At 36.9% G+C, this 23,790-nt stretch overlaps 1 protein-coding gene across 4 annotated transcripts in view; it reads left to right on the forward strand.

The window, feature by feature from the left end:
- Window positions 1-23,790, forward strand: part of NEBL (nebulette) — a 278,991-nt gene that overhangs the window by 180,970 nt on the left and 74,231 nt on the right. Inside the window, exons 1-6 of one of the 4 annotated variants that reach the window (XM_086614545.1) lie at window positions 3,085-3,222; window positions 4,008-4,052; window positions 4,149-4,220; window positions 10,364-10,468; window positions 12,631-12,741; window positions 19,802-19,912. The exons of the other annotated variants lie outside the window; for them this stretch is intronic. Coding sequence (XP_086470671.1) covers window positions 3,085-3,222; window positions 4,008-4,052; window positions 4,149-4,220; window positions 10,364-10,468; window positions 12,631-12,741; window positions 19,802-19,912 — 582 coding nt within the window. Of the gene's footprint in view, window positions 1-3,084; window positions 3,223-4,007; window positions 4,053-4,148; window positions 4,221-10,363; window positions 10,469-12,630; window positions 12,742-19,801; window positions 19,913-23,790 lie in introns of those variants that run through there. 4 annotated transcript variants of the gene reach the window in all.

Consider the following 23,790-nt stretch of genomic DNA (forward strand, 5'->3'; position numbering starts at 1 on the left):
AACTCATTGAAAGCAGGATAGTTAATGCAGTAAAACTCTGCCTCTGTTCTTACTGGGTTTTCAGTCCAGAATTGAGAGGAGTGTTTTCATAATGTGTAAATACCTCTCACTATAATGTGCAGATTATCCTGCTGAAATACCTCGGTCCTTAACTTGCAACCTATGTTCAAGTACCCTATGAGGAACTCTGCTAAACAGATTTGAGATTGTGACATTTCTGGTACCTTTTCTAGGACAAGCACAGTTTTCGCTGTTCTGTGAAGCAGTGAAGTTCTTCCAGCTGAACAGTACCTGTTGACATTGCCGATCTCAGAGGGCATTTGGGGTTATGCGAAAAAGGTCCAAGGGTATTGTTTGTTCAGTGACAGAACTGAGCGTCGCTGCTAAATTGTTTTGTGCATGAGGGCCAAAAAATGAGATGAAGCCTTGGGCTAACATCTCCCAAATGTATTTCTTAAAAGACTGATAAAGGGACAAGGAGTTGGTGGGGCTTTGGCCAGATGAGGACACAGCTCTGTGTGATCAGAGCAGGAAAGCTGCAGAACTGTGCACCTGAACCATTTGTGTGCAGGGCCACCTTGTACTCATGGGGACTCGGGCTGCTTTATGCCCCGTTTCCTCCCCTTCTGCTTCCTCAGCAGATATGCGTTTAGATCAAGTACTTGAGTAATGTTCTGCATCAAAAAGTAGTACATTGACACAATTGAATGATGGCTGTAAGTGCTGGGAGATTCAGCTGTCTCCTTTCATAGGATAAATCATATAGTTTGCTTCTAGAAAGCTTGTTTTCTCTATCAAAAATTCATACACAGTGAAAATTGTGTACTGCAAATACTGTGCTTCTGTGAACAATCTAAACAATGTACAGTTATTTTGATTTTATTGCAATTTCTTCGGCAGAATAGCCACTTTCTTAAGGCTAAATTTGAACTGAGATGTGAAACATCCATGTGGGGTGGCTGGAAGTAGCAATGTGGAGCTGTGCAACATTCCCTTACAAAATTTGAATGAGTTCATATTGGGTACTTCCCTGACGAATGCATTTCTCCGCATTGTGTGCATTTTAAGTTATCTATATTGTAATAGTAAAACCTACTTTTTGCCTTGTAGGCATACAAATATTATTGTGTATACCCAGCTTAGCCATCCATTACAGTGTTTTCTTAAAATTCTGTACAATTGCATTTTGCTTAATGTGTGCCGTTTCATGCCAGAACAAATGACTACAGATTATTCCATTATATGCAGTGGAAAATAATTCAGAAGTGTCGGTTTGGAGATTTTGGTAAAAATTCAGGTTTTGCAGGTGAAAAGTAATCTTTAATACAACATTCCTTCATCCTTGTTTTGGAGATGTAAAGCTCAGCATTTTAACTAGGTCTTTATTCAGATTAGATTTAGTATTTTTAGAGTAGTTTTTAAAACATCTGTAAACATACACAAGCATTTGCTATGCCAAACATGCCCGCTAATCCTAGTTTATTTATTGCCTCTTATGGAAGAAACCTAAGCTTGTTCTTGACCTGTAGGCTGCTAATAGAATCATAATGCACTTCTAAACTGTGCAACACTTAAATGGTCATAACAAATTCTTCTCTGAATTATTTCTGGATATATTTAATTTTCAGGCTTGCTTTATTGCACACCGAATGTTATATGACAGTATGCAGTGTTTTGGGGAGGGTGAAAAAAAGGGAGGCAGGTTTCTGTGTCATATAGTCTCTTACGGCATCTGTTATGTGAAAAGTGCCATTTTGAACGACTTGTGTATTGTTAGTTGATACTGTGATGTTTTTTCCTTTGCTCCCTTTGTGCATAGTATTATGTTTTTCTTTACTGTGTTGAGTTATAGCAGCTGTCTTGCAGCACCAGTACTGTGGAAGTTACATGGGACATAGCATATATGGAAGCTCAGTTATGCCTGACCCAGATGTTGTAAAAATGGGAAAAAATGAATTCTATCAAATCAGTTGAAGATCATGCTAAAGAGAAAGCAGATCTTTATTATGCAGAAACCACTACAGGAAAACCACAATTAATATATAAATTTTGGTATGCTCAGCTGCTGAAAAACCACCAGATACCATGTAAACATGTTAAAAAGCTAAACAGCCTCCTCTTACCCCTGCAAACCTGAATACTTTTGACGTTGTCATTTTTACCATATTTGCTTTCCAGTGCAAAAAATAACAAAAGATTTCCCCATATTCTGCAAGCTTTGCAGCTACTAATAGCTCTTTTCTACTCTCTCAAACATTTTTCAATGTCTCCACTTAAAAAATCTATTAAATGTAGAAAGGAAAGGGAAATTAACTCCACTGGAAGAATATAGTATTTGCAATATTATCACAAAAAAAAAACAAAATAAAGCCTTGGTGCTGCATTTGTCTGGCTCATTTGTAGGTACTCTGTCTCCTTAACATGTGGTCCTTGAAATCACGCATGAGTCTATTGTTTAGGAATACATTTGCTCTGACCATAATCTTCAAAAATGACCTAATACTGTGAATACACATCTTATAAGACTAAACCATTTGTTTCCACAAGGATGAAATATCCTGAGCTCTAAAAGTAGTCAGCATAAATTACAGGTAATCCTCACCTATACAAACCAGATGTCTAGATTTCAACCTGAGCTTTAGCAATGTCAATCCAAGTCTGAACTTTAGGAGCTCATATTTGAAATAGTGGAATGGAAAATCTTGAAGCTTTCTGTACTATTAATGTATAAAGAATTCTGTCTTTTGATTATTGTAGACTTGAAAACATTTTGTGCCTTTTGTTCTTAATATTTTTTTCAAATTTTCAGACCTTAACTAAGTCAAATGCTATATTTTTTCTCTTTGAAATGTTTCTTTTTCTAAGGAAATGTGTGTTTTTAAATAAGCTCTAAGGACATTGCATTTGGGCACAAGTACTTAAAATTCTTTGAAGAGGTTTTTTAAGAGTACACATTCCTTTTATCTTTGCCTGATTGCAAAGCTATGTAGTGGTGAATCACTTTGCTAGATGAAGTTCAAAATCATGACCTCTATAAAATTAGAAGTATAAAAGCTGCAGTTAGGAAAGAAATATGATGTTAAAATGCTGGTTGCTCCAACTGGCCCTCTAATGCCTCCTTGCTTATTTTACAGAAACAAACACTGTGACACTCTACCCATCCACATAAGGATATCTTTCAGTTTCATTGCAGCTGGAGTCAATGACTTAATTCTGAAAAAGGTTGCCTTTGAGACTGCAGACCATGACAGTTTTTAACAGTGAAGGAACATTCAAGTTTGTGTAAATACATAGCCATGTATACTTGTAAGTATGGAGATGTGTTTGTATCTATGTATGCACAGGCTTAACCTTTAGCTGACATAATATGCAAAGTATTTAAGGAATTTTAAATGCTTTGTGGAAAAGGAATAATGTAACTGCTGAAAAATATACTAGCAGTTACATCTACTGGAAAATGAGAATGGTGTGCTTTTTTAATGAGAAAGCTCTATTATGGGACCAACAAATGAAAGTTTTTGTGATAACTGGTTTTGGAGTCTGTGATGCCTTGAATCTCAGAACTGGGCAGTTTTCCCATAACCCTAGAGTCAATGTTCCCCTTTTAAGCCTATTAATTTTACTAAATTACTTATGTTATGAATTAACTACATCACAATATTTTAATTGAGTGTGTTCATAGACATTTTAAAAATAGTTGACTGGAATAGGTCATTTAATTATATTTTATCTGTAAGAAAGCATTAGCTCTGCTGCGACTGATAGCTAACAAGGCCATCTGCAATGCCTTTCAGTTCACTCACACTGAATTGTTCAGATAAAGACTGTCAAGTCCTGCCTAAATAAGGAAGGAGCCTTGGTGGAGTTAAGTGCAGTGGAGGACACAAATGAAGCATTGATTCCAGGCATGCTGTAGAGTCTGTGTTGCTTCCTGCAGTGCTGAACCTTTTTAAAGTTTTCATTGTTGTTTTCTGCAAAGTATTAAAATGCGAGTATCTGTCATTCAGGATTTCAGGGAAGATGAAAATGAAGATGAGGAGGAAGAAGCAAAGGTGAGTTAAACCCCAATAGCTTTGAAAATAACTTATTTCCCTCTGTTATTACCCTTTTAGGACAATAAACCTCGAATGATTACCTTTCTCTTACAGGTCTTCCTCAAGCCTGTTATTGAGGACAGAAATATGGAACTGGCCCGAAAATGCAGTGAAATAATAAGTGATGTAAGTGACAGTGACTATTTGCATCCTTACATTTGCATTGCTCTTTCCAGTGGCTTTATATTTACGATACAGATTTTTTCAGACCCATACAGTGCAGCATGTGCCCATCCAAGGCTCAAATATAAAAGCACACAAAATAATAGGAAAGCACAACCTGCTCTAGTACCTTAAATTATCAGCTGCAAAAGGATGAGTTTTTCAGAACACTTGGACGGTATGAAGCATAGGCCCTAGGAAAGACAATGTTCAAAAAACTGGGTCTCATGTGGAGGGTATCTCCCATGAGAACACCTTGGCTGAATTCATCAGGAAAATGCAGTATTTTTTCTAGTTATAGCCTGATCCTATGGAGTTTGATTGGTTAGAACAGAACTGGGTGCCAGTATACATAGCTGTAAGGAGGGAGGATAAAAATAAACCAGATGAATTTTGAGTGTTATCTGTTGATCTCTGGTGAGAGATGTTCAAAACTGCTTAGCATATTATTATTGGCTTACACTTATAGGAAGAATCCACTGAAATGCTAAACTATCTTTAAAAATTATTTAGCTAGCAAATTCTTGACTTAGTATAAATTTTAAAACTGTTGATTGAATATAGACATTATATAAACATCATAGATCGGATCCAAGACATTTTAAATTGGAGTAGGTCTAATTGCTTCAATATAACAGCATCAGATTTACCTTGGTGGAAGTTTGTCTGGGAAAGTGTGTCTGAAGAGTGACTTTGTCCTTTCATGTGAATGGGAGTTAAGAGTGATATTTCTACTGTGGGGATGGTGACTGGCAGCAGAGGAGACATTACTGAGGAGAGAGTGACTTGCTTTAACAAGTGTTCTAAAGAAATTGAAAAATGACATCTGGCTTATGTCATGTTACAATCTGATATTTAGATTTGGGATGTTATTGTTCAAGGTGAAGGAGTATGTTGATTTTACAAGAGTAGAACATACAAAATCTACACTTAAGGTATAAAATATTAGGGGTTGTGTATCAGAAAAGAATAGGTAACTCAGAAAAAACGGATGTAGGATGTGTGGGTGTTACAGTGCTGGCTTGAAAGTGTGACTTGACAAGGTCAAAGTTTCCTCTTTGTTCATACACTGCCTGGTAATACTTAATTTTCACTGAAAGAGTGCTGAAAATTGGATAGATCCTTAAAAGAAGCTACCAAGATGGCTCCCTTGTAATCTCAGGCTACTTTAGGAAGCAGTAGAGATTATTAATGTTTTACTGATGGTTATCTACATACTTTCCTTGGGAAAAGAATGGCATATGGTAGAGTAAGTGCCTGTCAACTCATGTAAAGGCCAAAATTAAAATGGACCTGGAGCACTTATCTGACCTAAAATACATGTATTGCTTCCATGCAACTTGGTTGCTGTTCTTAAAGGCAAAACTCCTTGAAAAATGCTGAAGAAAAATTTACTTTAATTGAGAAGGAATTTTTACTGCTCCGTTTACCCATTAGGAGTAATGTTGACTGTGGCTGTTAATTAACTGATAAATGGGGTGGCTGTATTTTCTCTGATTTTCTGCAGGGCCTTAGGAGCTAAGGTGAATAACTAAGTCAAGCCAGGTGTCTGAAGCCTATAATGGTTCAGGGATGTGGGCTGTTGCTGAAAACTTGTGATGTGTTTAGCCTTTAAGTGTGTTAGATTTTCCTTGAGATATGTAAAGCATAATGGCAAAGTGTCATTAATGCTCTCAAAGCAGTAGTAATATGTGATGGTCTAGATCAATTTAATTTCAAAGAAGAGACTCTGTATTTAAAAATGGCATCCAGTTTTGGGGCCTTATCCAGCCTCTGCTGCAATCAGTAGGTGTATCTTCATTGGCTTGAATGGAATACCTGTATGTATAGGGTGTGAATTTTGTTTCCTAGAATTTTTGCTGTAATTGGAATTTCTTATGATCAGTCCTTTGTGCTGGGGGGTAAGTTCCTCACCTTGCACACTTCATTGTGGAGGCCAATAAACTGCAAGGAGTTTGCATTCTTGCCTTTGATTTTTGACTTGTTAACGTTCAGAACTTTTTATATATTCTTTGTCCTTTTTAGTAGGTATCTTTGCACAAACTGCTGTTTGTGTGGTTGTATTGTTGGTGTACATCTGTACATTTTATATGTACAATGGTTTTATGGGGCTTGTGGTTTGGCCTTAAAATGACCTTGGGACAGCAGCTTGTGTCCTTGCTGACCATGAGACTGGGTTATTGTCCTTTTCTGTCAGTGGAGCTGTCAGCACAGCTCCTCCATCAGAATGCAGTGGCCAGGAGTGCTTATGACTGAGATACTGGGATTACATTACACTTGCCCTGCATTCTTTGCAGGCTTTGCAGACTGACTTTAATTTGGCAATAGAGTTTTAGAAAAGTGTTATGGTGGCAGCCCTTAGTGCATGCATAACTGTCGGCCTTGAACCGTATGTAGGGGAAGTTGTGAATTGTTTATGTGTTCCGGTTCTCGAGGAAATCCCCGTTTTCATTTGAGGTTGGCAGATGTTTGTTCTGTGGCTGTGATACCCCCTGAATTGTTTCTCCCTAAAGCCATTTTATTTAATCTCCCTCCATTATGCAATTTTATCCCACAGATGTTCTCAAAAATGTCATGTGTGTTTGATTTATATGAATTACCTTCCTTTTCAGACCTTTTCCATATTGAAGTTGTGTTTGTTTGCTTCTATTACTTCTTTTTTGGTATATTTTCATCTCTTCTTTGTTTTGATTGTGTGTTGTGATGTTGTGAATACTGTTATAAGCAGAGAGGGGAATTATTATATGAGTAAAATGATCATTGACCAAACTATTATAATTCTTTTGGCAGAGAGGCAGACACCCTGCCTTCTGAAGATTCTGCTGAGTTTTGGTAATGTGTGGTACCAGTGCTTCTTTTCCTTTATAGCAAGAAGTGGTACTACTTGCCATTTAACTGTCCTTGTACGGACTCCAACTTTGCTTTAGCATATCTCTTTGTTGCAAAGCAAGGGCCACAGAGACCTAGAGCCAAGTTCAGAAACAGAGTGCCTTTCCACTCATAGCAATAGGGTTGTGACCACCTAATTCAGGGTGGAGCTGTTCCTCTGGACTCACCATTACTAGTCACAGTCTCTAAGTCGGGAGCACTTTGAGGTCCAAATTACTGGAGACTAGTAAAATAGATTAATATGTGCCTCTTAATACAAAGGAAAGGTGGCTGCTTGGATTAAGCTGTTCCCATTGGTGCCTATCCTTTAGCCCACAGTCTCCTCCTGTGTTTCCCCCATGAAAAAGGCTGATGGAAATTGCCATGGGCGAGATGAATTTTCTTGGTGAGCAAGGAAGCTTCAGCCTAAAGGTTGGGTGCCCTTGTTTTATAATGTTGATCTTGCCATATAACATCCATTAAGGAAAAAATGCATTTTGAAGCTTACTATTTTGGTGATTGTCTAGGAATTTTAATCCACTTTTACTGGATAGCTGTGCTGTTGGTCAGAGTAATTTTGTGATGAATCAGGGAGAAGAAAGGGATCAGGAGAGAGCTATTAAAAATTGGGCCTTTAGTGAGCTATTGGACTTCAATAGTATGTCAAAAGAGCAGTGGTGGCTCCAGGCCATCATTTGCAAATTTTTCCTATTTGTTCTTTTCACAAGGCTTACCAGATCTGCTCAACCTAAACAGCATATTTTGTGGTGAAGGGTAAGTCGTTTACAGGCAAAATTTCCTTTTCAGTATTTTGGACATTTCAGTTTGTAAGCCCAAACTTTGAAAAGGATATTAGCTTCTCTGCCTGTTCCTTCCAGCCATTGGTTATGTTCAGTCATAGCCAACCTCTTAAGCCTCTTGCTTATGTCATTTACAATAAATATACTTTTTAAGTGCAGATATCATGACTTCATTATACTTGTCCTATTTCATCTTCCATCTTTCTGATTCTAAGTGATGCAGCCACTTCTGTAGCAGAATGGAGCGTGTTGGATCAGAGTTTGACCACACATTTTGTTATATGTCCTCTCTAAGTTGCTTCTTTGAGCCTGCGTGCGTTTCGTAGCCTCTATGGGTTACTATACTAAATGTGAATAATAAAGGAGTAAGGAGGTGGCATTAGTCCTTTACTGCTTTCAGTTATTTTGAAAGCGTGACTTCAACAGAAGAATGGCTTTGATTGTTTCTTCTAGTCATGTCATGTCATTCCCCCCAATTAAGAGATACCTTAGGAAGCTTTCATGTTTGATTTTTGAATGTAATTATTGTTCTGTAATTAAATTGGATATAATTACAGTCACCTCTCAAATATCTGTGGGTGATTTATCTAAGTTGTGAGCAGCAAGACTCTCCATCTCCTCTACCAAAATCTCAGCTTTACATGAGTTTCTTCTGGGAACGCCATCAAACCAAACCAGTAGACGGTCAGCTCTGTAGGTTTCCCATGTTCCTTCTCAGCCGTATCACTGTGAATGAACATAATTCTACAAAGTCTTTTTTTTTTAAACCGTTCATGTGCCCATACATACACACACTTGCAAGTATATGCAAGCATGTGTGCAGGTTGAACAGTAAGTGCCTGCTCATGCTTATCATAAAAGTGCCATTTTTATGTATTGCTCTGTGATTACCTAGGAGCACAGTGTCACACACAGCTTACATGAACCATTGGATTTCTGGATCCCTGAGTAAAATGATGACACACAGTAATTTTGCACCCATTGTTCACCAAGCAGTTTTTATTTAGAATACATTGTAATCCACAAAGGCAGACAATATGACTTGATAATGAGATGGAGATTCCTTTAGCTGTCCAAACCTGGATGAGCTCAATAGTAACCAAAATTATTTCCTGTGTAAACATTATGTACTCATCAGTTTGAGATGAATTTGGCATTATCTAAACCATTTTGTGATGAACAAAAGTTTTGCATCAGAAAGTACAGGAGCTGATTCTGTGCAAGCTGCTGTCCTCATGAATTTTCCAAGTCCCTGTAGAGGAGCATAGACTAGAACTTGTGATATCTGTTAAGGATTCAGAGAATGAGAAAATTAAGACTGCATATTTCTGTAATGCTCAGATGCAGATCATATTGCTTCTGTCAGTGCTTGTCAGCAAGTCTAGAGTGCATAAATGCAAGCTGCTGTTGTGCAGAATGTGAAAATGAGGTTAGAGAAATGGTACCAGATAATAACCATGAAAGCTTAATACTAAATAATTCAATTTGCATTGAAGTAAAATATTCTATGCACAATGAAAGAAATGTCACTAAAAACTATTAAAGCTATCTATGTAAAATGTTTATATTTTAAAACGTATTTAGTCCATCTCATGATAGACATGCAGCTCTTGTATAATAATGATCCCTACGCATTCACCGTGGCCATGGACTTCATCCTTCTCACAATCTCACTAACAGAAACTGCAATTCTGATTTCATCAACAGTCATGTGATTATTTTTAGATAACTGCTTACTACACCTGCCGCTATTGTTTGCCCCATGGTAAGAATAATGTTGGTTGTTTAAAAAAAAAAAAAACAAAAAACCCCCACCCAAACTTTTTTTTTTCCGTGAAATACATTGTAGTGTTTTAATTCAAAAATTGTTTCTGTTGTGCATACATATGACTTAAACCTCTCAGTTTAAAATTAAAATGCTTTTAAACTCAGATATTACCTGCATGTCATGACTGTTGGGGTGCTTTGCAGGCAGTGATTTGGCAGTGGCCTTCTGAATTGCTATATGTAACTCTTGGATTCATAAAGCATTTGGCAGTGGCTTTTGATCGTGTTATACAGGTTCTGTGCTTTCTAGGTCTGTGTTAGAAGTTAGTTTAACAATTTTATCTTTGAGATCAAGGAGAAAATACTTTATTCAATTCTCCTTTCTTCTACAGACAGTGGTGAAAATGTGCTGTGGATGTAGAAAAAAATAATATCTTTTTCATCTTTATTATTAAAATGTTCTGTGACTTTTACATAGCCCTGGTACTGCAGGTGAGAACTGGGCATTTCCCTGTGTGGCCTAATTTGATCCAGCCTGAGGTATTTGCAAGCCACCTAGCATAGTATCCATAAATAAAATAATAATAACCATAATAATAGCAATAATAATCAAAAGTACTCGTTTTTTTTTTTCTTTTTGAAAATGGTTAAACTTTTTTATTCTCTTTGTAGATACACTATAAAGAAGAGTTTAAAAAATCTAAGGGCAAGTGCATATTTGTACCTGACACCCCGCAGCTAAAACATGTGAAAAGTCTCGGTGCTTTTATTTCTGAGGTAAGACCTAAAAGATTGCTCTTTGTTTCTTATCCCTCGTAAAAACCACATTCAATATGGTGTTTTTTAGCAGGGGAAGGATGGCTTATTTCAAGTAATAATTTTGTTTACAGCTGAAGTGACTTTAAGCACTGTAGTTAGTGTATACCATATATATGAGTAATAATAATTTGGAATTATTATTTTTTTGAATTATTATTATTACACTTTTATTCTGGAATTCCAAGATATTTTATTAATGGTTCTGAGGCAGTCTTAACTATCCCATTTTATGACTGGATAAACTGAAGAATAGGAAAAGGATTTCTTATTAGTTATTCTGCAGTGATGAAGGTTTCAGATTATATCTGTGTGTAGTCTTCCTCCTGTGAAGAATTGACAGCCTAGCTATCAAGCAGGAGGAGGGAAGGAAACCGTTACCATGTCTTCACCCCTGTTGTCCTTCAGCAAGGGGACGGGGACAGAGATCAGGTCCATGCCATCTGCAGGTCGCCTGAGCACTTGCATGCGCTTATACGCATACCCATGTCAGAGTTTTTAGATCTTTACATATGCACAGACACGCACAGACACACACACACACACACAAGTGTAGTGGCCAAGAAAGAATGGCAGCTTCCAAAGTGTCAGAGCAGAGTTTACTGCAAGCTCTTCATGTCCCAGGTACAAGGTGCCGTAGGATTGCATCTCTGAATATTTTCCACAGACAAGAACAGCAGCAGGAGTTTTACCTGACAGAGAGTTGCTTTTGTTAAGGAACTGCTGGTTCTGAGTGATTTTTCTGTCACTGTGACCCTTGGAAGACTTACGTTTTTTGTGCCTCATATTTGTCCTACCTTTATGACTATGATAAAGAACATCCCAATATCCCTATCTGGAGTTATGTCATTTATATACCTTCTATATTCTGTTTCTGATATACATCAGTTTTCTGTGTGGCTGCATTCAATATAAATGCATCTGATGAATATTTTTGTTACATTTATCATCTTATTTTCTGAGAAAGAGTGGCATGTCCCAAGGGACATAAACGTGATGAAATTATACTTTCTAAGAGATAGACTACTGTAGTCTACAGAAACGCAATATAGAGACAGTATTTGTTGAATCCATGTGCCTGGATTCCGAAGAAATGTTTCTAATTATTAATCAAAGATTTAGAGATATAAAGATATTTCAAAACTTTAAAACCCACATATTTAATGATATCAAAACGTTGAGCACTCTGTTGCTTATTGCAGCATTACCTGAAGCCGATGATGTGATGGATGGTTTATCTTGTAAATTACTGACCTCTAGTGTCCCATAACCTGTTTCTGCAAAACTCGAACACTGAAATTCTTAACAGCATCTACGGCAGTGAAAAAAAGCCCTCTGTTTTGGGAAACAGCAATAAATGTTACAGCAAATTATTGATATTTAATATATATATATGGAAAACTAATGAACAGCTCTGTATTGCGCAGTAAGTAAATGACATTAAACTATCATTTAAGATATAGTTATGATTATTTTCACACCAGTACTTGACATTATTGGTTTACAAATTGGAAAAACTTAGATCTGAAGCAAAAGCCTCCCAGATTTTGATCTTTTGTTCTGGCCTGTCTCACAAAACCCTTTTGTGAGGAATTCCTAGTACTCAACAATGGAGAAAGTACAGAATAAATAAAAAGTAATTTAAAATAAATCTGTAATATGCAATTAAGTAGAAATCATGGCAGACATGTTAACTTCAATGTTCCTATCTTTCTCAGTTACATTTAATTGCTACTACTTATTAATCAGTAACACATTTTTTTTTCGGCCTCTCGTTGTTCCTGTTGTGCAAAATTTGGGAAATCAGAAAGAAAAAAGAAAATTTTGATTTTTGGAAATAATTTGTAAAAAGACAGAAAAAACCTGCCTTGCTTACCTTATTTTATACTTCCCTCAAAGTTACTGAATTTGATTAGGAGTTAATGTGCATTGCTTTGTGAATTAGACACATTCTCCTGAAGTATTTTAAAGTTATTATTTAAAGATCTGCTTTTGCTTGAATGTTTATGACAACATCAGATTTTTCTGGTTCTAAGGGTCTATTTCATTTAATAGAAAAAATAGGTAGTATGATTACTGTGTCTTAATTTTTGCATTATATGTCACCTTTTCCTCCCCTCTAGGTGAGGTATAAAGGAGCTGCTAAGAAAGACCTTTGCAACTGTCTTTATCAGCAGATGCCAGCCACAATTGACAGTGTATTTGCAAAAGAATTAACACAACTTCAGAGCAAGGTACAATTTTAGAATCACAAAAATGTTTTTTAGATGAATTGTGTGACAGAATATGAGCAATTTGAACGATATATTTGAACAGGTACTTGACTGCCTACTTGATTTATTTGAGTAAGTTTATCATCCCAAGTTTATCACCATAACTTCTTATCTTCAAGAACTACTCACTTTTAAAATGGTGACAATCTTACTTGTTATGTTTATTCAATATAAATTTACAAACTACTAGTGTATTCATCAGTCCAACGAAATCCATTAGAAATCTGTCAATGCAATAAGGAATTATTGAATTCAGTGACATTGCATTGCCTTTATAGAATAGATGAATTTTATATAAGAGCCATTTCAATTTGGGTGTTGTATTAGCTTTATAAAAAGTTTAATGCTGAAGGGAAAAAAAATACTTTAATAGGTACTTAGTGTTAAAAATAAAAGCATTTCTGATGATCTAGGTACACCACTCACAAGAAATATTATAGAATTAAAAATATAAAATCAAGTATATTGAACATAGTGTAAAACATGCAACCAACCAGTAAATTCCAGTTGGTTGTCTCCAGGGACTTAAAAATATAATACCCTTAATATAGGCAGATGACCCTTCGCTTCCCTTGATCTCAGTAGAATTGTATTAGGTGTGTGTAATATGAATGAAGTTGCAAATTTTCATTGTTACTCATGAGAATTACAGCTGACAGATGGTCATGACTTTCTGTCCGCCAAGCATTTCCACATTTTCCACATTTCTTTCTTTTTGCCTTTCTCCTCTCTTAGAGATACTAACTACATATAGCTTAATACAGCAAGTTTGTGAAGTGAACACACTCCTAAATCTATATTATTGATTGTATCTCAATATGCATTCTTCTAGCAGTGATTTTTTGTTTTCAAACAAAGGTAAATACTCATAACAAAAGAAAACACTGAAATCTCAGGACAGCTTGTGGATAAATGTTTTGATTTAAACTAATGTGTTAAGTCTATATTAAGCAAATATAGTAACATAAAGAATATTTATTTTTCATACTTCGAAATGGAACATATATACACTCAAAGCAGGATAGTAGCTGAAATGACAATAATTTGACATTTCATTGTAAAGTGAGTGATTAGAAGAATTACAGTAGAAATAAATAGGGAATTAAACTTGTATAACATTTTTAAACCATTAGCTTGATTTATAAAACATTAGTTAACTAGTTTGCCACAGATTTACTCCTGGATTCATTCCAAATGAGTACATTCTACATTAGTTTACGCAAATGAGGCTAATTAACATCTGTGATGTGGCAGAAGAGATAAATAACTGAGACTAAAAATTAAACCATTTGATTCATCAGAAAACCCCTTTTTAAGTAAAAGACTGACATTTTCATTTGATATTTTTGAAGGTTTTCTTCAATCATCCAAGAGTCATAGAGGAACAAATATGCATATAGGATGAGTTATATTTAAACAATCTTTTCCTTTAAAATTCATACCATCCCTCAGGAATAGATGCATTATAAATCATAATCTACCATAAAACTTAAAGATACGCTGACACATTTTTCCAACTTGTGGTTACTGTTGCAGTGGACCTGAATTTAATGCTACTTTGAGAGAGATCCTAGGGGATTTTCTAGTGGAAAATCTTCTCTACAGTATTCAAATCTAATCCATATTGTGCCTATCACTGCAGCACCTAAGTAGTAGCTAATACAAGGATTTCAGATTTCAACTAGGTCAGGATATGGCAGAGAGGATTTCTGCTGCATCTTTCTAGCTGGGATTGTGAATTTACAGGTCATCGCTTCAGCAAGAGGAGACCAAGGGTATGCCATAGGAAGGAGAGAGAGCAGCACTGGCTGGCCATTGTGCCAACTCTCCTTCAAAAAGGCTGTTGCAATCACAGAACTTCAGTCTGTTTCTCAATTATAGTAAGTTGATTTTAAATAGGTGCTGATTTCCTGAGAGGTGGAAAATATGAGTACGTATTCTCCTTGTCCATGTTAGAACAAATTGGCAGCTTTGACTCCCTTTTCTTGCTTCTTGGATGCAAGGCTGGACTTGAATGCTTTTGTAGCCAGACCAAACAGGTGCTTTCTCGCTCTGTGATGCCATGTTCTTGGCAGGAGCCATAGCCTCATCTGCCAAGCAGGAGTCTTGGGACTAGGGGATCACAGTGTGGAAGAATGAATCTGTGCTCTTGCGGCCCAGAAGGCCAACCGCGTCCTGGGCTGCATCAAGAGGAGCGTGGCCAGCAGGTCGAGGGAGGTGATTCTCCCCCTCTACTCTGCCCTCGTGAGACCTCACTTGGAGTATTGCGTCCAGTTCTGGAGTCCCCAACATAAGAAGGACATGGACCAGTTGGAGAGGGTCCAGAGGAGGGCCACGAAGATGATAAGAAGGCTGGAGCACCTTTCCTATGAGGACAGGCTGAAAGAGTTGGGGCTGTTCAGCCTGGAGAAGAGGAGGCTCCGGGGTGACCTTATAGCGGTCTTCCAGTACCTCAAGGGGGCCTACAAGAAAGATGGGGAGAGGCTGTTCAGGAGGGCCAGTTGTGATAGGACAAGGGGTAATGGTTTTAAAATAGAGGGAGGTAGATTCAGATTGGATATTAGGAAAAAATTTTTTACCACGAGAGTTGTAGAACACTGGAACAGGTTGCCCAGAGAGGTGGTGGATGCTCCATCCCTGGAGATGTTCAAGGCCCGGTTGGATGAGGCCCTGAGCAACCTGATCTAGTTGGAGATATCCCTGTTCCTTGCAGGGGGGTTGGACTAGATGACCTTTGAAGGTCCCTTCCAGCCCTAACGATTCTATGATTCTATGAAAGAGAACCACTGGCTCTGCCTGCTACTGCCTGCTTGCACAGGACTGCCGAGGCTGATATGCCTCTGCCAGGTGATCTCCTTACACAGGTGTGTCCTCAGCAAATGGTCTGTCCCATGATTTGATGTTTGATCCTGAAATGGTGCTGCTGCTCTGCTTCTGTCCAGCAGCTCCGTTTTCAGCCTACTTAGATCTAGCTCAATGTATTGATTTTATACACTGTTTCAGATCATATTCATGATTTGGGAACTTGGTGGCAACTAGGGTAAATTTCCTTTTTCTCACAGTAAATTATTCCCCACCTACAGCTGCCCCTCACTGTCCTCTCCAGAGCAAACAGGCTGCTGTAGCACCATCTATCACTTCTGCGTGCTCTGATACAGCAATTGTCATTGACTTCTGTAGAGCCAGGACTTTGTTCTGCAGGGTTCCAGCCATACAATGTCAGCACTGACAGCATCTTACCATAACAGAGAGTACAACACCTTGACAGTTGTGATTCTTCTCCTGAGGAGCTTTCTCCCCATATTGGCTGTGTTGTTTCATGCTCAATTCCCTCTTCAAGATACACAGGAAAGGCTAAACCCAGACCATCTCTGCTGGCTTTTACCTAAAGCCTGCAAAAGATAGAAATAAATACCCATAGAGAAGGAAACCCATCTGGAATTTTGACAACAAATCATGACACTATTTATGGAAAAAAAAATGTTTCAGGAGAATAAAAAAGAAGTTTCGTAGCCCCACATACTTGGGTGGTTTTTATAAATTTCATTTTTTTCTCTATGCAGAAATTTTGACTGTCGCCTTCTAAATAGCTTTCTTGAGGTTAAGCAACTAAATTTTCCTCTCTCTCTCTCCCTGTGTCATAGCTGTTCCCAGGCTAAGCTAGAGAGAGCAGGTAAAGTCCCTGTTCCCACTGTGTAAATTCACCCTCCTTGCCAGCTTACAAAGCTCTCACCAATTTCCGTGTTCTCTGCACTGAGAAAATAAGGTTGATGAGAGCAGTATCCTTTTGATTGATTGAGATTAAAAAAAAAAAAAGTTGATGAGAGCCCTCATTTTAATTTTCCTGAGAGGAAATGGACGTTTTCTGGAAAAATTGCAATTTTCCTGTGGAAAATATTTCTGAAGAAAAATTTCTGATCATTGCTAGCTTTGAGCTCAGTCTTTTTCTTGTCTGAAGACCGGTATACTGAATTCTTCCTTACGCAGAACATTTTTTTTTAATAAGGTGTCACAAATGATGATAAAGGTATTTGAAATTGCTTGAGGGGGAAACAATGTTGAAGAGAAAGTATGCGTTTCATCACTTTTTTTCATCACTTTATTTCTGCCATAAGAAGAGATTGCACTGTTTTTCTTCTTATCTGAAAGGAATAATCTAAAGCAAACTGAAGGCACTTTAATTTTCTCCTTTGCACAGGGCAATATCTCACATAGTAACTATATGTCAATGCTCAACAGTATTTTCTGTTTGTTTTTAAAAATGATGAGCCAAGTGAATCTTAAGCAACATTTTCAGCTTTCTAGAGAAAGTTTCAGAGTTTTTCTTACTTGTGGACGGAACCCTCCTTTTACTTTCATTTGTAATTTTTTAATTATGATAAAGTTATTTTTGTAGTTTACTGCATCATTTACAATCGTATTACACATTTTCAGACTGTTTTATGATATTCTTCATCATTTTTTATAGTATCAAATCTCATATTCAAGATTTCCTCTTTTTATGGTAGCAGGTATTAGTCTCCTGGACTTCTCTAGTTTTCTTTTACACAAATATGTTGAACAATCTAATGCTCTATCTAGAGATTACAATTACATCTTCTGTGTTCTTGAACATTTCCTGCTACAAAATCCTCCATTGTGGATTTTAAATTCAGAGTTCAGCTTACTGGCTATAAAGGGAAATATAAAAATAAAAATTTAATAGTGTTTAAAGTATTCCAAAACAGAGGGTCAGTCAGAGTTAAGTTAAAAGGCGCAAAGCCTTCCTTAATGTAGCTTCCTATTGACACATTTGTTTACAAGAGAGATAAGAAAAATAAAAAATGAGTACTTAGAAATTAGTTCAATCTGAAGTCATACCTACTTAAATAATTGCCTTGCCTTTCTGGGGTTAATAAATGGTGCCACTACAGAGTAAAGATTATGTCAGTGACCTATAATGCCTGATCTCTCTGTAGAATAGTTTCATATGTAGATTTGAAAGGGAAAATTCATTTTAGCTAAAACTTGAAAATTAACATGAAATGAGGAATAAACGTACACATGCTAACATGTGAAATAATGGTTCTAGGAATTTGGATGAAATAATAGAATTTTTTTCCTGCTTCCTTGGAACCAGTTTACAGATCTGTGAATAGTTCTACACTAAACTGTCCAAAACCAAACTAGACAGCTTTTGAGCTCCTCCTAGCCTATGCTTGCTTCAAGATTACTCAAGTCAGTTAATAAGAATAATGTGAAAAGACAGGAAGAACACAGGTGTCAAATAGCAAGTCAAATATTCTTACTTTAAGCTAAAGAAACAGTTATATTTTCCCAATATAGTGGACACTCAATTGTGATTTCTGTTAGTTTTCTTATGTTGGGAGTTGATGTGCTTTTGTTTTTTGATGTCTTGATTACATAGCACATTCACCAGCAGAAGAACATAGATGTTGAACCAGCAGAGAGGCAACGTAAGAAAATATCTGTAAATTAGTAGATTTTGGAAGTAACTGTACGGGTCTGCTTCTCAGAATGGTATGAAGTGGGGAACATCTTAAATGTGACAATGTGAAGCAGGAGAAACAGGAAAATAGTTTTTGTGGCATATGTTTATGTATCAATTACACTTTTGCTGGGGATAATTTGTTAGTGATGCTTCAGTCTTATTAAAGATTATTTGCTTTGCCAGTTGCAAGATGTAATCAGTATAGGGAGGTTATAGACATTTTTTTATTTCAATTTAAGTTGTGTTTTTTTCCCCGGAGGCCTGATCATGATGGATTTATACTGTATAAGGAGATGGCACATTTTGAGTTTCCTGATTTGATGCTTTCATTCATATAGTAGCAGTGGAAAAAAAAAAACACAACCCTTTTTTGTCTTAATCTCTCAGCCTATATATCATTTTGTAATCTGAGATAGTCAGGGCAGATACTAATATATTGCCTTGGGCAGCCTGATCTGTGACTCAGATGCAATCTTGCTGCCTTAAACAAAAACAGATACAACATTTTCTCACAGTTCTAGTATCCTGTCCTAAAAGAGTGCAAATCACCATAGTCAAGAGTTCCCATCTCAAAACTTTCACACTATTCTTTTATTGCTATCGAGGGTTTTAGTTTCAAATCCTTCTCCTCCTGATCAGCTTTCAATCTTATTTAGTATTTGCTGTTTTCTTGGGGATTATTTTAATGCTTGCTCCTGAGAGCTATTAGAAAAGGAATTGTCCTGATGCTTGCTGCTTCTTCAGGCATCAAAACCCAGTGAATTTTCTTAATGTAAGCCTAAAAGCTTCTGCCAAGGATAAGTGCAATATCAGCTTTTCAGGCAGTTTTAGTATGTCAGTGTGTGTATATGTAAGTATAACACAGTACAGTGAAAGCTGGATGAATGCCCAACATTGAACTCAGTTTCCATTATAAAAATAAATTTGTTTATAAACTCACAATCCACTTCCATTTTCCTTTACCATGATGACAATTGAATGTAAATATTATTTTTCTTTGTGAACCTGGGGGCTAGTTGAAATGTGTAGTGTGCTAGTAATTTCCTAACAATGGAAGAAACAGATGTTTGGGCTGTGTAAACCTGTTTATTTATGAGGAATGCACAAAATATTTTTTTTTTTTTTCTGAAAACAGGGAAAAAAAAACCCAAACCCTGAAGAAATATTTACTTAGCTAATATATTCAAGTATGTTTTGAGCAAAAAAAAAGCTTTCCCTTATGCTTTTCCCTGTCCTGTCTTTCACCTTGTTAAGGTTAATTTTCTGTTTCTGTTTATTTCTTTTTCATTCTCCTGTTTACTCATACCTCTGTTGCAATAACAGACTCAGAGAGTCTCTCTGCTGGCTGTGCCTCTGTCTCTGTTTTGGGAAGAAGCTGCTCTCATTTCAGGGTTCTAGTTCCGTTAAGGAGCTTAATTATTTGTTAGATTTCTTCCTGAATACAGGCACACTAGACGCTGGGTTTAACTTTGCTCATACTATTATACCTGCTCTGCTGAGGTCATGGAAGTATAATGTTGCTCTTCTCAGGTTCTCTATAAACAAAAACATGATGCTGAGAAAGGAACTTCAGATTATGCACGTATGAAGGAGCCTCCAGATATTAAGCATGCCATGGAAGTCAATAAATACCAGAGTGATGTAAGTACTCCCCCATCTAAAATAAGTTCTCTTGTTTTGGGTAGATACATCTATTATAGCTAACTGAACTGAGTTGGGCATGGAATATTTTCAAGTTTTGTTAATTGTGTTTTTTTTTTTCATTGTTTACTCTGAAGTAATTTGGAACATGAGGCGTGTTTAAAATATGCTGTGAGTAATGGTATGTGGCTTTTATCCTAAACTGTATTGGAAAGTGGTTGTTATTGTTTTTTAGTAGTAATTGTTATTAAGTACTATAAGTTTGAAATAAAATTACAAAGACAAGTTCTCTGAATTCGTATGTACCTACTTGTACTTTAAAAGTGTATAAAGCTCTTGTTTATATGAACACCAGCATGGTTTCAGTATCTTATACTGCCAACATTTGAGTAGTTCTTCAAGGGTTCTGTTTAGAGGAGAGAAGGGGGCTGTTTCTGCCCTGCTTTTCCACACTTTTATGCATGTCAATAACTATGTTCCCGTCTCATGAGTATGTATCCAATAAATTCCAAAGAACAATTTATGATTTATTTTACAGAGTCTGAGCCATAGAGTTCAATTTGATGCCTGGCACTAGTTTATGCCATTGATCAAGGTGTTTGTAGTTTTACTTAAATAATTTACAAATAAATTAGAGCGTTTAGCAATATTTTTAAAGAATTTGTTTGACTTTTTTTTTTTTTTTACTACTGCTTGTTAACTTCTTGAAGTTCTTTAGGTTTTCACAATATAAAAAGCCTAATAATAGTATTTACATTTTTTATTAGTTTCAAGTCAGATTTGATTTCATGGTTGAGCTAGCTTATACTAGCTCAATGCACCATTGCTAGGGGGGGAAGCACTTCCAAGATTACTGTCTTGAATTATACAAACAAAACTTTGAAGAAAAATGTTTAGCTTTTGTAAAAGCTTACTTAGGAGAAAAATAAATTTTAGGAGAAGATTGGCTAAAATAGTGAGGTTGTTTTAAAGGGTACACAAAACCAGTAAGAGCAACTGACATGGAAATGGATGATAACTGTAAAGGTATTTACATTCTTCTTAGGTAAGCAAGTCAAGTCAGGTAGGTATGCAATTTTATAACTCTTGTTTCTTAGATAAACAGGATAAACATTTGTTTGCTGCTAACAATGTAGAAGATGAAACTTGGGTGTTCATTTTGAATTAACTTAGATTTACCCTATCTTCCTTACTGACAGTGTAACAAACACTCTTAGGTTATGTCGGCTGAAAGCTAAATGTCACTGTTAGATGTATGTCCGTGTGTGCAGAATCTTGACAGCTGGCCGCTGATTAAAAGGCTGCTGGAAAACTTCAGGGAAGCATTATGTTTGAAGAATAACTTTTTCTTCTGCTGGGAAATACCTGCGTTGGAACTCCCAGCAGTAATTTACAACCTGCCTTGATTACAGAATTCCCTCTTCCTGTCAAACTCCGTCCGTCTCTGCTGTTGGAAGCATCAGGATGTCAGACTGACAGAGGGTAGGAGCTGGGAGCATAAACTTCTCTCTCTACAAGCAAGAGATTTTTTAACCTAGCAGTAGGAGTGATGGTGGACTTACTAGGGAAGGAAATAACGTTGGGAAGAGGGATGGGAATCCCTCTCAGGGAAGGTGGTGGGACCAGGAGGAATATGAGATGAGTTTTTGAATCGAATTCATCATGGCCTGAGGATTAGTATGCTAGTGCAAAACCAATTCCCCTTCTACAGCTGTACATCACCTGCTAACAGAATTAAGAAGAGCAGTGTACAGATGTGATAGTAAATGAAGTTCAGTTGTTTCATCTCCTCCACCCTCAAAGCAAGTAAGAAAAAGGAAATGAAGGCAAACAGGAGGGAAGGGAACATTTTGATAAATGACAACTTTTAATAGCATGTTAAAAATAATGAAAAAATATGAAGGAAATTATTTTCAGCCTAAGCAAACTTCAAAAAAGTCAAACAAACCCTCTGTATCCAACCTAAAACTCTAACCAGTTAGTTTCATCTGTTTAAGATCAGATTCTTTCTGGTTGCTCATGGGGAGCTGTGGTGCAATGGGGATATATCTTTATTGCACGTAAAGGAGCAAGTTATGTAAGTCCAGTTATTGTTCAGTGGAGTTACACAGCTCCGGCGGGTAATTGTTTGGACACCATGGCGAATAGCGGCAGATTTCTTGTTTTGTAAGTACAGGTTTAATTAAGAGCCGCGTGAGTTTTCATCTCTGAGTCAGAGCGTGGAAGAGCGAGCATCCCAAATGGGGAGCATTTGTCTTTCCCAGCTATTCCAGGCTATTTGTAGAATCACAGCTTTGAAAGTGCAGAGAAAAAGGAGGGAAACTACTAGGGGAATAGAAGGACAAAGCTCTTTTATCCACCACTCAGTACAGCATACCTATGGGAGCAGAATGCGTGTTTACCTACAATGCTCTGCCAACTCAATTCAACCTTTACATGCAGGGTTTGCATCTAATAGGATTAGAATGTGTTTAAGACTATTTACTCAGCCTTAAAATAAGGCTGACATTTATACTCAACTCTGTGAAATGTGCAATTTCCTTTAAAAATTAAGACTGAATTCAACTTACAATACATTTGTGCTGACATTTTAAAACTGTCATGTGCTGTAGGCCTTCACACCACTTTGAATATCATTAACACGCTGTATAAGCGTGGGCTGAAGCTGTATAATAGGGAAATACTGTAAAATCTTTTGAACAATGTGATCATGTATAAGAAAAACATTTTTCTCTTCTTGATACTTAGACTGAAGAAATTACTCTCAAAAGAACAAAAGTGACTTTTTTAATGATAAGGAATTTACTTGAAAAATAGTTTAAATACTACATAATGCTTGAATGAGTGCATGTTTATCCAAACCAGAGTACTTTTCTCTATAGATTGTGTTTCTGTTTTGTGAAGTGAATGTTAATGATGTGACTTTAGGACACAAAGGCATTTGGAGAAAAGTGAAGTAGAGACCATCAGCCTACTTTATGCCTGTCATTTAGCTGATGTCATTTAGCACATCTAGTTTCCAAACTAGGGACCAAAATTAGGTGGTGACCCTTACACGACTGTCAGGTTACAAAACAGTGGTTCGCCTTATGTGTAGCTGAGGATCAAATGGATGGAAGATCCTAAGTCAACAGTGAAATGACATGACAAGCTTCTAAAGCAAACAAAACACTTGCCACGTTGTTCCTGTGTAGAAGCTGCACATAGTCTTTGATGAGGATACTCAAAGCTGTGGATCAAAGCTGGAGAGGGACTTTTTACAAGGCTATGTAGTGATAGGACAATGGCTTTAAACTGAAGGAGGGTAGATTTAGATTAGATATAAGGAAGAAATTCACTCTGAGGGTGGTGAAACACTGGAACAGGTTGCCCAGAGATGTTGTGGATGCCCCATCCCTGGAAGTGTTCAAGGCCAGGTTGGATGAGGCTTCGAGCAACCTGGTGTTAGCAGAAGGTGTCCCTGCCAATGATAGGAGTGTTGGAACTAGATGATCTTTAAGGTCCCTTTCAACCCAAACCATTCCATGGTTCTGTGATCGTAAGTCTGTTCCATGACCTGGTCTGTCGCTGGGCATTATGAATAGTAAAACAATGTTAAGTGTTTATACAGCAATTTATGCATTCTGGTTGGTTAAAATTATTGATTCTTCTCACAGCATTACATTGTACCAAATAAGGAAGTGGTGTTTTGATTTTACAAATAAGAAAACTGCAATGGACTCATCTGTGGAAATGTAAAAGGCAGTTTGAAGATCTGAGGTTGGAGCTCTGGTATCTTTTCCCTTACGCTTATGTATGAAACAGTGCTGCTTTTGAAATGTCACTTGACAGTTGGGCAAACTTTTGATTTATATGTATTCTTTTTGCAGTCACTGAAT

The sequence above is a fragment of the Tauraco erythrolophus genome, chromosome 7 (genome assembly GCF_009769465.1).
Source record: "Tauraco erythrolophus isolate bTauEry1 chromosome 7, bTauEry1.pri, whole genome shotgun sequence".
Lineage (NCBI taxonomy): Eukaryota > Metazoa > Chordata > Aves > Musophagiformes > Musophagidae > Tauraco > Tauraco erythrolophus.